The sequence below is a fragment of the Homalodisca vitripennis genome, chromosome 1 (assembly GCF_021130785.1).
Source record: "Homalodisca vitripennis isolate AUS2020 chromosome 1, UT_GWSS_2.1, whole genome shotgun sequence".
NCBI lineage: Eukaryota > Metazoa > Arthropoda > Insecta > Hemiptera > Cicadellidae > Homalodisca > Homalodisca vitripennis.
In genome coordinates, this window is record NC_060207.1 from 61,073,403 (window position 1) to 61,089,824 (window position 16,422).

General features: G+C 33.5%; 1 protein-coding gene across 2 annotated transcripts in view; it reads left to right on the forward strand.

The window, feature by feature from the left end:
- Positions 1-16,422, forward strand: part of LOC124362793 (vacuolar protein sorting-associated protein 4) — a 32,449-nt gene that overhangs the window by 5,596 nt on the left and 10,431 nt on the right. For both annotated transcript variants that reach the window (XM_046817604.1, XM_046817613.1), the window contains exons 2-5: positions 4,962-5,006; positions 9,580-9,691; positions 10,461-10,593; positions 10,938-11,172. In XM_046817604.1, the coding sequence (XP_046673560.1) occupies positions 4,983-5,006; positions 9,580-9,691; positions 10,461-10,593; positions 10,938-11,172 (504 nt within the window). In that variant the 5' untranslated portion in view covers positions 4,962-4,982. The remainder of the gene's footprint in view (positions 1-4,961; positions 5,007-9,579; positions 9,692-10,460; positions 10,594-10,937; positions 11,173-16,422) is intronic.

Below are 16,422 nucleotides of genomic sequence, written 5' to 3' on the forward strand. Positions count from 1 at the left end.
CATCTTCCGGCAGATATACCGGCGGTAGTGTGGGATTCCTGCCAGACTGGCAGACCTACCCACTAAAAAAAACATTCCTCTCCCCTCCCCCCGTAGATGGTACGGGGGGGACTGGATTGGAACCGCGTTAGCATTACATCAATCCAGTCCGTGCTGCGTCTTGCAACGCCTACTCCAGGTTACTGGTCCCTTTCTGCAATTTTAGCTTTCAGGAGGCGCTGTGCGTAAGCTTCAACAGCTGACCAATTTTCTTCTTTTTTGATCATATAGGCCACCAGGCTTGAGGGGGAGAGCCTGGTGCCTATGATCTCTTCAGTGGTGCTTCTACAGTCAATCCACTGAGCACACTCGAAGAATGTGTGTTCGACGTTGTCAATTTTGTCAGGGCAGTATTTGCACGTGTGTGTGTGTGTGTGCGTGCGTGTGTGTGTGTGTGTGTGTGTGTGTGTGTGTGTGTGTGTGTGTGTGTGTGTTTTAGTTTGGTTATTTAAACACACATGTAAAAGAAAGGACCAAATACAAAATAACTGAATCGTAAAAAGAGAGATCCGGGTTCGATTCCTGGCACAGCAAGTACTTTTCGTGATTCAATGTTTATTGATATTATATAAATACAGGTCTTTACCAGGATGGTTGTAACACACTGCTTAAAGATAAGAATTTAATATAACATAGCAAAGAAATGTATTATTTAATACCTATATACTGAAAACTCCTGAGTCAGACTGTAGGTAAATTTGCTGTTAATAGCTTTAAGTTTGTTCCTAGCTTAATGATTATGAATAGCTGTGTAGTCTTCAAAACTGTTATTTTTCACAGACAACAAAGCAGATAAAATATACATAGATGTTAGTGTGAGAATTCCAAGTTGGATAAATGTGACTTACTATGTACTTTGGAAGGAATCTTATACAGTACATAATCCTAATATTATTTTTATGTATTATGAAAAGTCTACTTACAGAAGGGAAGTTGCCCCATATTGGGATACCAGTTTAAATGACTAAAAACATGTGCATAATACATAGTCAACAATACACCATCGGGTATCGGTACATATTTAAAAACTTTTAATAAAAACAGATCTTAGCCAACCAAAGTACTACATAGTTAAAATGCATGATCCATTTTAAGTTTTCTGTTGCGTAATTCCCGAGAATTTAGTGAATTTGTGATCATGGGTGTGACTGGTACTACAATTCAGATAAGAAATCTTAATTGGGTTTAAAGATAGTTTTTTTTTCGCACACCAGGTGTCACAATTTCAGTAGTCATACTATTCAGTGTTAATTGATTATCAATTTTTAGTCTGTTTCAAACATTCAAACCAAAATCCTCTGCAAACATAAAACTACTATAGTACGAGACATATAGCAAACCTGGTTAGTGGTATATAAACGGTTTTACATGCTTTTGAGCCTGAGATATATTGTTTAAACTTCACATGAGTATAGAAGGTTAGTTTCTTGCAATAACACTAATATTAAAATTATTAACTGAAATCGCTTTACATATTTTTAATAAATAATGAAGCCAAACTGCCAAGCCTCTAGTGACATCTCTCGTACTATAATTCCCTGACCATTGAGATTAACAGGTAGGTCATTCACATTCAATAGTATGAATAGTGTGGGATCCAAAATGGAGCCTTGTGCCACACCTTAAAACATTGGTAGTGTTTCTGAGAGACATCCATTGTAAAAACAGATTGATGACTATCAACCATATAAGATATAAAACACTGAATTACATTACCTAAGATATAATGAACCATCTTAGAGACTAAAATGGTGTGATACCACCATATACTGATAAACACAATATCAAACAAAACACCACGTTCTGCAAAAGATCAGAACCTCATTATTTATAGTGTAGCTGCTTTAAACACTCATGACAAATCAAAGGATCTAAAATAATAATTTTCTCTACTTCAATACTCTCTAGACAGTTATTAACAATTATTTGAACAGCATTTACAGTATTATAATTTTTATGAAACCCAAACTGTCTCTCTGAATATACAACAAATTTTTATTCTCTAAGAGCTAAACTATTTTTGTTCATGAAGTAGGTTTCCAAATACCTTTTAATCACTACAGGTATTATTAGATATAGGCCTATAATTTACATGGAGCTTCTTTGGGTCTCTATTATGCACAGATATAACTTTATTAATTTACAAAAGTTTAGGAAAATAGTTGTTTACAGCATAACATAACATAACAGAACATAAGTTATACAAATCAGCAAGCACAAATACAACATATTAGAAGCTAAATAATTATAGGAGCATTCAAACCATAAACATCTGGAGAAGTGCTATTTTTATACTCATTTTAGTTTTGTTCGTTTAGTAGAGACAAACTTCAATCCAAAATTCTCTAACTTGTCAGTTAAGATAGTTTTGTTTATTCAATAGACAGAACTATTGTTATTGGTTGTAGAAATGTTAGAACTCAGCTCATTAATACTGCTGATAAAATATCCATTAAACTGTTTAACTTTCATATCATTGTTGTGTATGTTTTGAACAGGAGCACCATTAGGTTTCACGGTTTTATTAACCAATTGTGCCAAGTAGTCTTAGATTTATTGAACAACATATTAATTAAATTACTATTGTAGCTTAGGTAGCTCTCTTTATCTCGATGTTTTACTTCTTTTTATGTAGCTTTGATATATTTTTGAGTCCCAGTAAGACAGCACTAGTATTTTTTAGTATAAAATACAACCTGTCAAGTTCAGACTTAGGTAAACTAAAACTAAAACTCGCTGAGGTACCATATACTTCCTCCCCTGTAATCTCTACATGCAATGGTTTTCATAGGCATTGATGTATTTATAACCCACACTAGAAGACTAAAGAAGGTTTTAAACTTAAATTCTAAATCATAAGGAAAATTTAAACTATACAGATGAGACCAATCTATTTGACTAAGATTAAAAGTAAACAAAGATGATGCATTACTAAAAGGTCTAAAAGTTTTTCTTATTCTACTTTTCATCAGAGTTTCAGAATAGATACAGTTTATGGTAGCCTCAAAAACAATTGTACATAACTTTTTATCTATTTCTCTGCTTCTGGGATCTTGGAAATGAACATACATACAGTTTGTTACATACAGTACAGTACATGGCAGGAATATAAAAACAGTACCAATCTATAAACAACCCTACTAATCTTAAAATAAACATTGTCATTTCATGGGAATTTGAATGCGAGTTGGCCCATTTACTGCAATTTAATCAAATAAATATTGAGTAAAAATGTTTCACCAATATAACGGAGAAGTATAGAATCACTAAAAAAGTTAAATTTTAAATATTTATGATATAAAATATTACATGTAAAATCAATTTTAGATTACACAAAAATTAGTTACTTACAGGGATGGGATTTTTAAATTCTTGGACCAGCTATTTTTGACAGCGAGGAATTTTTGGTCTTCACCAATCAAATCAAATTCAAAAGAACTCTTCAGTAGAACTTGATTTTGGATTTGAAAACTATTGTAAGGAATATGTGCAAGGCTGTGTCCTAGACATAGATTATATTAGTTAAAATACATATAGCTGATTCATGGATATTACTAAAAGTTTCATATTTCAGCAAATTTGTAAAGTTTTTTGGTTTACGAATTTGACTTATGACTATATAGTTACATGATTGATATGTTTGAAGGTTTAAAATCTCAGTCTTGTCAAATTTATATTGTTTTACAGACTTAATATTAACTAATATTTTGTACAATATGAAATAATATGTTTTTAATTAATGCTTTTTGTCTGTCCTTGTACAGATAAATTATTTAGGGACATTAGTCGTTTCCCAAGTAGATTGAATTGACTTATAATGCTATATTGTTTTCATATTTGAATTGTTTAAAGTCAAATTTCTAACTTCTTTGTCAACAAAAACTCGTTTGTCATAATCCCCACTGAATCTGTTATTAGTTGTATGGATGTTGTTGTAGAATTAATGAGTTTGCGTTTGTTAAAATTATTTTTCTTGAACATCATTATAATAAAACACAATATTTTCTCATTTTATTAATGTAATTTAACAAATTATTGTTCATAATGTTGTAAGATTATAAGTATAGGTAATGGGAATAATCATAAGCAACTTGTAATATTTAGTGTCTAATATGAAAAACAATTACATTTTTATAACCATAACAAAGTATTTTATGAAAATAACCCTTACAATATATTGATGAACCTATACTTGGCCATGTTGATTAGCTATAATTGTTATCAGAAAGCAAAATGTATATGCAATTTATTTTTAAAAGAATCATGGGACACCATTTTTACCGCTTTGTGTGCAAACTCTAGCTTACATTAAAAAATTTTTGATTGGAAGCATGGGAACGATTGAAGCAGATTTAAATTGTATAATTTAAGTTTTACAAATTTATGTGACACTGAAATTGTAACTTATTACCTCTGTAGTATAAGTATTCATGACAAATATGTATGTATATATATATATATATATATATATATATATATATCATTCTATTGTTCCTGAACCAGCATATTTCTTTCAATTTGAGCCATAAACTGAAAATTATTGAGTATTAAAGTTACATATAAAAGTATAACTGTAAAAATTCCCCTGCGTTTTGTGGGGAGGGAAAGCCCACATTTCTTCTTCTGAATACAATGCTGATTATAAATTGGGCCTTTCATGAGTTATGAATTTTTAATAATGAAAAAATTATTGGAAGTGGTAAATTCTGTTAATAAGTTTAACTCAACGTAACGATTTGTATATGTTTAAATCGTATTATTGAAACATTGTGTGTTATGAGTACAATGTGTATATAGGTAGATACAAGATTAGTTTTATCATGGTTTTAATATACATCTTTTAGTACTGCTTCTCATGGTCATAGTTTTGATAAAAATCATTACAGAAATAATTTTACTATACAAGTTAAAATTTTTTTCAGATATTTCATTAAAGATCAACAATGGCTGCAGGAACTACATTGCAAGTAAGTATTATTATTTTTTAGCATTTACCCAGGTGGCACCAGAGACAATGTTGATGTACGTAGTTGCTTCAGAATCTTGCTGAATTAGATTTGAAATTATAAGGTGTGTAATTAACTCTTTCGCGCTGACATATCAGTATACTCATAATCCTATTGTAGAGGACAAAATCTGAAAAATGAACTAACTTGTGTTACACTAAGGTTTTAATTAAAGTGTTATTAAAAAATTTTTTCAAAACAAATTAAAAGTATAATAATAATAATGTAGTATATTTATTTCATATTAATACATAAAAGTAAAATTAGTAACTGACATGTTGCTTTCATCAGCTGTTCTCTCAGCTGACATCTTGATGACTGTGGTACCAGCTGTCTGCAGTTTGTGATTGTGACTACACAGTTTACAAGGGTGCCGGGTTATTGTTTTTTGTGTTATTGTATTTCAATGTTTCGTTTTCTGGTTGGGGTAAGGAAGGAATAGGCTTATTTCTGTTTCGTGTAGGTGAACATGAGTGTAATAAAAGTGACAATGAATTCCAACCAGTTATAATAGGCACGTTGATGATGCTGATTTAGAATATGCTGTCAGTTGATCAAATTGGTAGTAATCAGGTAACATAAAATGTACATTATTATTATTTGTATAAATATCTATGATTCACATCTTATTAGAAATTATCTGCAAAATATAAAATTTACTTATAAAACTACAAATCGTTATTTTTAAAACAACACATTTTTTAGGTGACAACTTTTCAAATGGTATAAGTCTAAATATTTAAGTAAAAAATCACAAGGTTGAAGACCACTCCAGCTGTCTTAGGAGTAAAGTTGCTGCACGAAGAGGTTTAAATGTTTGATTTTATACTACTTGCCCATTTATGCGCCAAATATTTTCAAACTCTACAAAATTCATTAAATAGGTGTTAAAAATATTCTGTAAAAATTTCATCTCCCTAGCAATTGTTGAAACATTACAGAAACATTTTTAAAAAGCAGTAAAAAAAATAGATTTTGGTTTTGTAAAATTATTTATTGTCATATTTAAGAGAATTAAGCATTTCGATCAGAAAATTTGAACATACCCTATTAAAAAACCTACAATTTTATAGTCCACAATTATACGAACTGTAATCCATCCATAGTGACACACTGATAACAGCGCTTAACAAATGAATCATAAGATCTTACAAAGAAATTCTGTGGTATCCGGAGAAGTAGTTTCTCTTCAATTGATTGTTTTAATTCTTCATCATTATTGAAGCTACTATACTCGAAGTACTGTACTTGTTCCTTTAAGTAACCCCATAGAAAGAAATCACACACAGTTAAATCAGGGAATTGGTGTGGCCAATCTAAAAAATCACTTCCATGACCAATCCAATGGCCATAAATGTTGTCATTTAGTAATCGCTTGACAGGATTTGCGAAATGAGGAGGAGCACCATCTTGTTGGAAGATTGCTTGATCCATTTCTGGAACCGTAAAATGAGGCAAGACTTGTTCATTTAAAACCTGTTCATACCTATTCCCAGTTATGGTACAGTCTGAAATGTCATAAGATATCACCCCATTACAACTGACAGCTGCTTAAACAGTAATTCCTTTTGATTTGAGTCTGTTCAAGAATGTGTGGATTACCAGTGTTGTAATAATTACAATTATGTCTATTTACAGCACCATTGTGATAGAAAGTGGTCTCGCCTGAAAATCAATTTGAGTATGCCAATTAGGATCTAGTTCATGAAACCCAATGATACGAGAACAAAATTCCACTCTCCTTTCCGGATCACCTTCAAGAAGATTATGGACTACGTGACTTTTGTAAATTTAATTTTGTTTTTCTTAATTATTCTCTGTACTGAAGACTTTGGAACACCAGTTTCAAGTTCCACCTTCCTTAGTGATTTCAATTTACCTGGAGAGCAAAGCATTGATGAGCTTACTAGTACTTTCCTCATTTGATCCTCTAGAGTACTTTTTTATGACACTTCCAGATTCTAACAAACGATTTTTCCACTTAGTTATTATTGGATTGCTAGGTGGTTAACACCTGGGTAGGCAACCTGAAATTGTCTAATTGCTTCTGTAATGTTGCCAAAAGCAATACCCATGCACAATACTTCACTTTTTGTTCAACATTAAAAGCCATTTCTCGAACTTCAATATCAGTAAAACTGTACTGGAGGAGGTTGGTTATGTTTTTATAGCACAAGCAATATTCATCAATCAAACAGCTGTTTTCAACAATGAGCTGTTCTTTAAAACTGTAACACAGTAATCAAATCAGGTAATTTAAGAAATGAATTTTTATAAGAAGTAAAATGGTAAAATTTTGAATATGTCACCATTTTGTTTCTACGATTGTTAGGGAGCTTTAATTTTCACAGAATACCTACTTTATTAATTGTGTAGAGTTTGAAAATGTTCGGTGCATAAATGGGCAAGTAATATAAAATCAAACATTTAAATCTCTTTGTAGGACACTGTATTTTAAAATGCTGTTAAATAAACACATTGTTTGAATGATTTAAAACTGATTAAATATGTTTTGGCTTTGAAATTTATGAATAATCTTTATCATTGGGTGATTTTAAAACGTTTATTTAAAAAATACGTTTGACAAAGACCATTGACCAGTGCTGGCCGTTAATCTACTGAGACCAGCAGTAGCAGTGACAGCTCTTTCACATGACTTCATGGATACGTTATTATTGGGTGACTTTATTGTCCATTGTCTGCTCCATTTACATTGTCTTATTTTTTTTACAACTACTCTACCCCACTTCTCACCGAATGCATGGAGAGTTCCCAATGTATGATAGTGACAATATAGTGACAATCTTAGTCAAAAACACTCCCAGCTGCAATCCATCATTTATGCTGCTGCTCTTTATCATTTAATGCCATACCATTGTATCAAAATGTCCAGTGTGAGCATGCAGTGATGACTGCCACTACATCCATATCCATCCAGTAAGTCCAATCTCTGAGTTACTGGTTCACCAAATTTCCAACAACTACTTTGGCACAGGAGTTTGTTTTCAGTGTGAGTAAATACACCTAATCCAGTGGGCTTATGAAATGTTTGGAGACTGATCAGTAGTTTGATGTGAACGTTGACCCTTCTGACACATAACTCAGCCTCCGCCTAGGAGGATTTGAATATGGATTGTATTAACTGACCACAACCAGCCATTCTTCCATTTAGTAGTAACTCTAGTCTCATCGGTCCAATATTTTGTTGCATGGTCCTCTGCTTCAGGTTTTAAATATAATGCCTCAATCTTAAATTTGAGTATCGGAGTGATATGACAGACACCACACCTTTACATTCAGCACATAAAATGGGAGTGTGAAGTACCGATGAATCACTGTACTAGTTATAGCTCCCAAACCTTGCCATCATAAATTATGCAAAACCTTATAATTTTTGCTCTGTACTCCTTAGCCTATTCTTAAGGTTGTAACAACCTCCGTAAAAGTCCTATTCTGTAACTCAAAAATACTTCTTCTAGGTAGTTCTTGATCCTTCCTACAGACCAATCGATCTTCTACCTCTCTTGGGGGTTTTGTGATTCGTCTCTTAGCCCGTTCTGCTGAGAGGTTACTGGGGACTTTATTGTTACAGAGTTTGCGTTCTTTCCAGGCTTTCTGAATTTATTCCAGTCCCTGCCAACTGTATCCAGGATCAATGTTGTGGATTGGTGTAGTGGAATGGAGCATCTAACTTCATACGACGAGACCTCTCTTTGGCCTTTGACCTCCTCTAGCATTTCTTGTCTACAAATTAAATCTCTCATTGCCTTAAATGAATGAGCCCATAAGGGTAAAGCTATTCACAGCCATAATGTCTTGCTTTATATTTCTGGCAGTGATCAGAACTTCAAGTACTTTCTCGAGCTCTACCACAACCTATTCGTCATCCTTATTAGAAAATTCCCAGCTGATGTTTCAGGTGACATGTTCTTGAGCAGCTTGAGTCATTTATCTGTATTCTCAGCAAGTCAAGATCGATGTATTTCTTCTTGAACCCACTCACCTGTGAATGCCTCATTGGAAGAGAGACAGTTACCACTGCTCTAGATGTTAGGACAAAATGTGCTGGTGCCTCTTTGTCTCTGAAAGATTGCAAGACTGAAATGCTATCTTTGGTGGACCCATGTGACTTCTGGCTATCTGGCAAAAGGGCACAAATATTCTCCTCCAATCACTACTGGGGTGACCTTTTCAATTCCTATAACTGGGCGTAAGAACCACTCAGTACTTCTGGGTTTGCTCCTCCTATAAAATAACTTTCCCTTTCCTTAAAAATCCTTTAAGTTGTTCCTGCTCAATCAAGAATTAATTGACAAGTCCACTACTTGCTTAGGGTACAATCTCATCCTATTAATTTTTTTTACTTATTCTTTTATGTTGAATTATCTCGTCAACCCTGTAGGTCAGCTAGACTATGTCGTTCAATTAGGTTGTAATTTAAACTTGTTACCTTTTTTATTTCTTCCGTTGAGAATATTTCAAAGCTTAATAAAAAAAGTTTTGTACAATGCTTTACAAAAATCTATTTCTGCAGAAGGCGATTGATCTTGTGACAAAAGCAACTGAAGAAGACAAAAACAAGAACTATGAGGAGGCCTTAAGACTTTATGAACACGGAGTTGAATATTTTCTTCATGCCATCAAATGTGAGTTAAATTATGATAAACAGAGAATTTACTATTATGATTAATAAGTTGTATAACATAATTGAAAATCTACACCAAGTATGTTGCTATCCATAGACTCAGAAAACAAAACTTAGTGAAGCCAATCAAGGCAGGTTTAGTAGAGATATTTATGATTTTTCTGGTAGAACATTAACTTTAGTTTGATTATTATTAATACAATTGGATTGTAAAAAGATAAATTCAAAAATATTTTGATTTCTAATGTATGGTTTTTATTATTTCAACCAAACACATAATTTTACTAATCAAATCTAGAACACCCAGAAATAACAAAAAAATTTGAATTTTAAGTGTTTTCAGAATGATTTAATCTTTTTCTAGATGTACAACATGCTCAATTGGTTAATATACTCAAACAAAAGCTAGAATTAAAATATTTTTCATTCAAGATATTTAAGACTTCCTCAATGAGGTAGTCTACTCTCTCCATAAGAAATCAATTGAAATTTGTTTGTTTGGATTTACATCCAATCGTCAATAGTGTACTTGTATTAGTACAAACGAAGGTTCAGTATGGAAATAGCAAATTAATACGTACATCAGCAGTTCCACCATTGCTGTAGGCCTTTGGAACAAGTGATATTTATAATAATGACATATAATTACAAAATGCAGTATTAAAATTAAATTGTAGAAACTTTGTAGTTAATATTAGACAGTATCTTTCACTTACCTATATTGACAGAGCAGATATTAAATTTGAATTCATTAATCTGGTTTTATGCAGATGAAACGCAAGGTGAGCGAGCGAAAGAGAGCATCCGAGCAAAGTGTCTTCAGTACTTGGACAGAGCAGAGAAACTCAAAGAGTATCTGAAAAAAGGGAAAACAAAGAAACCAGTCAAGGCAGGAGAAAAATCGTAAGTTGTGTTCCTGAAATAGTGAATACCAAATTTACTCTGGCTTTGAGTTTTTATTAGAAATGCATACTACTATAAAGTATTTAAAACAGGCTTTTAAGGTATTATTTTATACCTTTGATAAAGATGACCCTCTCTATCTGATCTTTCTATCTCTAAATAACAACATTATTTTCTTCAATATGTGCAAATTTGATGAGAATGTGGAACACTATATTTATAGTATGCTTCAATTTGCTATAAAGACCAAAAATGTTCAACTATATATGAACCAATTTTGATAAAAAGTATAAGTGTATAAGTATAAGGCTGATACACACCAATCAAAGTGTAACTATTTGCAGAAATGATGACAAGAAGAGTGACAGCGATAGTGACTCTGATGACCCCGAGAAGAAGAAACTACAGTCAAAATTGGAGGGAGCCATTGTGGTGGAGAAGCCATGTGTCCAGTGGTCGGATGTAGCAGGGCTGGAGGGAGCCAAAGAGGCACTTAAGGAGGCTGTGATTCTGCCCATCCGCTTCCCTCACCTCTTTACTGGCAAACGAATTCCTTGGAAAGGAATACTCCTATTTGGGGTAAGGGTTTTACTGTTCACCACTGTAGTAGTTTGTGGCATGTTGCAATATATATATCCAGTTATTTGGGAATGTGATTTGATGATGATTGACCAGTTTCTCAGTTTGCTAAAATTGTTGAGTTGTTATAGGTTTTAAAAAAGAACTTGCTGATGTTTGGATTCTGGGAGGAATAAATACGAAATTCAGCCTTAAATACTATCTTTGATATTGTTATATTTTGTGAGAATATATGCCATCTATTGGTGACATTTATAAAACGCCCTCTGAAATGCTCTAGCTACATGCTATTCTGCAACAAAAACAAAATCAGTATGTAAACACATTAAACAACAATGTTAAACATTTATTTATATTTAAATCATCCAAATAAGAAAATATATTTGAATATTACACATGCTAATACACATCATCATGTAAATTGGATATCATCACATAGTATCTACCACACAATCCTTATGTAGATGTTATCTCTTTTGTTTTAAACTCTAGATTTTTACTTTCCTTAGTGTATGCTGTTCCCTAGTACAAGCTATACTAAAAATGTCAATCGACCTTGAATTGTAGCAAGACGTTTTAAGTTATGAAGCTGGCATTTTTGGAGACAAACCTTTTATGTTCATTCTTCCTTCGAAGCTCAATGAAATGACGTTTTAAACTATTTGAGAGAAGAGCTCTTCCTTTGGTAGATGATGTATCTCTTCAGATGCGACAAAATATGTGGTATATGCACGATAGGGCACCTGCACACTATAGTGTTGCTGTCTGTGAAAACCTACATCACAGTTTTCCAAGTTAGTTGAGGTCAAGGAGAGTCAATTCAATGACCAGTAAGGTCACCAAACTCAAATCCTTTGGACTGTTACCTATGGGTCATTTGAAAACCTTAGTGTACTCTTCTCCAATAGAGACCGTTGATGAGTTACAAGTGAGGACATGTAATTGGATGGAATTGATCAAGCAGAGGCAAGGAATCTGAACTAATCCATTAGTCAATGAGAAGGCACCTGGATGCTTACATTTTGAACAATGGAGGTCATTTTGAACATGAACTGTGGCAATTAAACTTTATTTTTTAAAGTTAAACAAAGTAATTAAGATTAAATTTGCTATATCCAATGAGTTATTCATTCAGTTTTCATAAAAATTACAGTACGAAATCTCAGTTGACTTAAAACTACTGATAACCCCTCAGGCTGGAAATCCAATGTCTCTGTTATTTGTGAACCGATCATAACAATTGAGGTGTGAGACATTTCATAGCTTAACAAGCAGTTTTTTTATGTTTCTTATAGTTTTGTCGTATCTACTATAGGTTTCATGTAGTTTAGAATCAAATATTTTAAATGGCCATTATAATGAAACTTATAAAGATATTTTATTCATCTTTTGTAAAATGTTACATCTAAAATAAACAAATAATCATGCAAAGATACAATCATGTAGATTAAGGAACTTTTGAGTAGTGAGTTTTTACGTGAGGAACGCAAACGGATGTACAGACCGAAAATGAAGCATTTTAGGACATGTGTTTATAGGTACTCTTTTTCCTTGTTTTAGCATGATTAATCATTTCCTGAAACTTATTAACGTACTTTAGAAAGACTCCGTAACATACCATATAACATACATAACAGTATTGACACGTTCTCAAGAAGTTACAGGAGCATTGTGTGGTGTTGTGCAAACATTAGACACTGTGGTGCTAGGTAGGCTAAGTGTTAACCCCTCCAGTAAAGGCAAACAAGCGAATGATACATCATTATTATTTTGTATCCATTACAAATAACTCCTCAGTCTTCAGCTGAAATTAATGCTTTTATGTAAATTCATGCCACTACATGGTTTGTTAATAACATTGTCACCTAGAGGTATACCAAGCTGTTCCAGTCACAGTACCATTGCAACAAATTCGTGACAGACGTGAAATAGTTTTGGATGACAGTTCCAATGCAACCAAATGCCAAATTTATTTCGTTATGACCAAAGGTTATTATTATATTTGCTTTGTTGCAACGTGACTTATAAGGATGAGTCACAATATGAGTAGTTAAAGGATGTACCAATTGCAACAATCAGTGTTTAAAATTCTAAACATTTTTACAAACCTGTGAAATTAAAATATTTAGTTTTCTTGGGTTCAATATTACAAACTACATTAAATATGTTACATGAAATATATTAACCCTTTTAGGACCAGACCAAAATTTGACATGTGCAAAGAAAATTTCTGCGTTTTTCTGGCCATGCTCCAAGAACTGTGCATATTAAAAATGTGTGATTTTTCAAGCGTTTGAGAGAAAAATCATATCTTCAGAACTAATTATTGTACAGATTTGTTTTTAGGCTTAAAATGTTTATAATTAAATTGTTCATTGTGAAACAATAAATTTAAGTCATTATATAGCAAAAAACAATTTGATTTACCTGTTTATCAAATAAAAAAAAATAAAAAAAATTGAGTTTGATCTTCAATAACTACCAAAAATAAGGATAAATTATCTGTGGGAAATTGTATTTATTAGTTCTATATATAATTCTCTATAACTGTACAAAATTTGAAAGCCCTGGAATAAAAAATAAAAAGTTTGTAAATGAATTAAATTTTTCTGTAACACTGGTTAAAACACACTTTTCAGCATTAGCCTAACATACAAAACCTTATAGGCTACTAAGGGTATTATTCAGTACTTTGGGATTATACCGACCACACCAGTATGAAGAACACAAAAATATACATTTATAGAAACAAACATGATAGAACGAAAAAACAACTCTTTAATTACAAAATTACAAACTTAGAACGATTATCAATTGTTAATGGGGTCAGATTACGTTATATGCTCCCAACGCTTGAACTTTTTTCAATGAACTTAGAACGTTATAAAACAATGTAGTTGAGTAACAGAACTAACATTCCATCAATCAACAAGGATTTCCAGGTATTGTGATCGGTATTGTTGTCGCTGTTATCTTATCTTTCTCGAGAATCCCGATTACGGCAGGCCGCGCGGCATCACATGATTATTTAAGTTTTCCCACGGTACATAAAAACAAGTTGTGTGTGTTTTTTTTCAATAAAGAGTTTAGTTTTTGTTGAATTTTTGTGTTTGTAGAAATGTAGGGGTAAAACAAGGAAGTACAACAAAGCGACGCACCAGCTGAACGGGCGGCGAGACTCTGCAATCACGTTATCTACTAGACTACTACTAGACCGCTCGACTTTGACCTCTGTCTGAGGATGGGGAGGGGTTTGCAATAAAACAATTCCTGTTTTATATTGACGAAATATTGTTCTACGCTAATCTAGTAATCAGTAGAAGCAAAATGTCAAATAACTATTCATGTCTGGGTGTGGTCGGTATAATCCCAAAGTACCCTGACAACATTACGATGCAACATGGCCGTAAAATATTTTTTTTCACCAAGCTGATCATTCCAAAGACGTTTAAAATTTGATATCATAGTAAGAAACATACAGGGAATAGAAAAATAGTATATTTATTCCATATAGAAGATTAAAATATCTCTTAAAAAATATGAAAAGTCCGCCGGCGATAAATCTGACGGTTGGTCCTTAAAGGGTTAATGTATAGTTTGATTAAGATCAAATTAAATTGTATAGATAGTTAAAAAAATAGATGTCAACTCTTTATATACTTTTGGAGCGTGTAGTCTACATAAAAGCTTGTAAAATGTACTCTCTGTACAGTATTTTTGATAGCCCAGAACTAAAAATGAAACTGCAGTAAAAAATCTTTACCTATATATGAATATATACTGTACGAGGTGTGTCCAAAAAGTATCCGACCTTGACGTCTGGCATGAACTGACGTTACTTGGCGGCAACGGCAATCCAATCCCCTTCAAAGTACTCCCCTCCACAAGCCACTACCTTATTCCAACACTCCTCCCACTTCCGGAAACACTCCTTAAATTCATTTTGCAGAATGGCTAACAGGTCCTTCGTCGCATTTTGTTTTATTTGTTCAACATCGTCAAATCTTTTTCCTTTCAAAGGAATTTTTAATTTCGGAAATAGCCAGAAGTCACAAGGAGCTATGTCAGGACTGTAGGGAGGCTGTCATAGTTGGTTGATGTTGTGTTTGACCAAAAAATGCTGAATAAGATTTGAGGAATGAGCTGGTGCGTTGTCGTGGTGCAGGATCCAGTCACGGCTTGTCCACAGTTCAGGTCGTTTCCTTCGCACTGCATCTCGTAGCCGCCTTAGGACCTCAAGATAATACTCCTTATTCACTGTCTGGCCTCTTGGAGCATATTCGTGATGAACAACGCCGTCCTGGTAAAAAAAAACTGTCAGCATTGTCTTGACATTGCTTCGACTCTGTCTTGCTTTTTTCGGCCGTTGCTCTTCGCGAGTTTTCCACTGTGAAGATTGAGCCTTTGTTTCAGGGTCGTAGCCATAAACCCATGACTCATCACCAGTAATAACTTTTTTATATAGCCCTAGGTCACTTTTTATCAAATCCAGATTGTCCTATGCGATTTCAAGTCGACAGTTCTTTTGGTCTTCTGTCAGCAGCCGAGGAACAAATTTTGCCGAAACACGGTTCATTTTTAAATCTTTGTGTAAAATGTTACAAACTGACGATTTTGGTATTCCTAAATCTTCTTTCAGCTCTCGGACAGTCAATTGACGGTTATCATTAATTGCTGCACGAATGCGTTCAACATTTTCAGTGTTTCTGGCCGTTGAAGGCCTGCCAGATCGATCATCACTCTCCACTGATATGCGGCCATTTAAACCGCCTAAACCACTGTTTTATTTGTGTATGGCCCATAGACACGTCACCATAAACTTTCCGTATCATAGTAATCGTCTCTGATGCTGAATGGCCAAGTTTTTGGCAAAATTTAATGCAAATGCGCTGCTCAACACGTTCAGTCATATTGAAATGCGACACACACATGGCAGTACTGTACGGAACAGAGCGCTGTGACTCACTGAGTGACCGGATCGTATTTAATGCCTAATATGGGAAGGAGTAGGCTCGCCCCTCCCCTCCAATAACCGGTTCGAGCTGGTCGGTTACGCCGCGGCCGCCTACTGGTCAGCGGTCGGATACTTTTTGGACAGATCTTGTATATATAATACATACATATAGACATGTATGTTTCTTTATTTATATACTTTTCACTTATTTGTCTATATTTCACTTGCACTTGTGTTTTGGAAAGCGGATGCCATGTGGATGGTGGTGAAGATTCGTCACTGTGGCTGATTTTCTG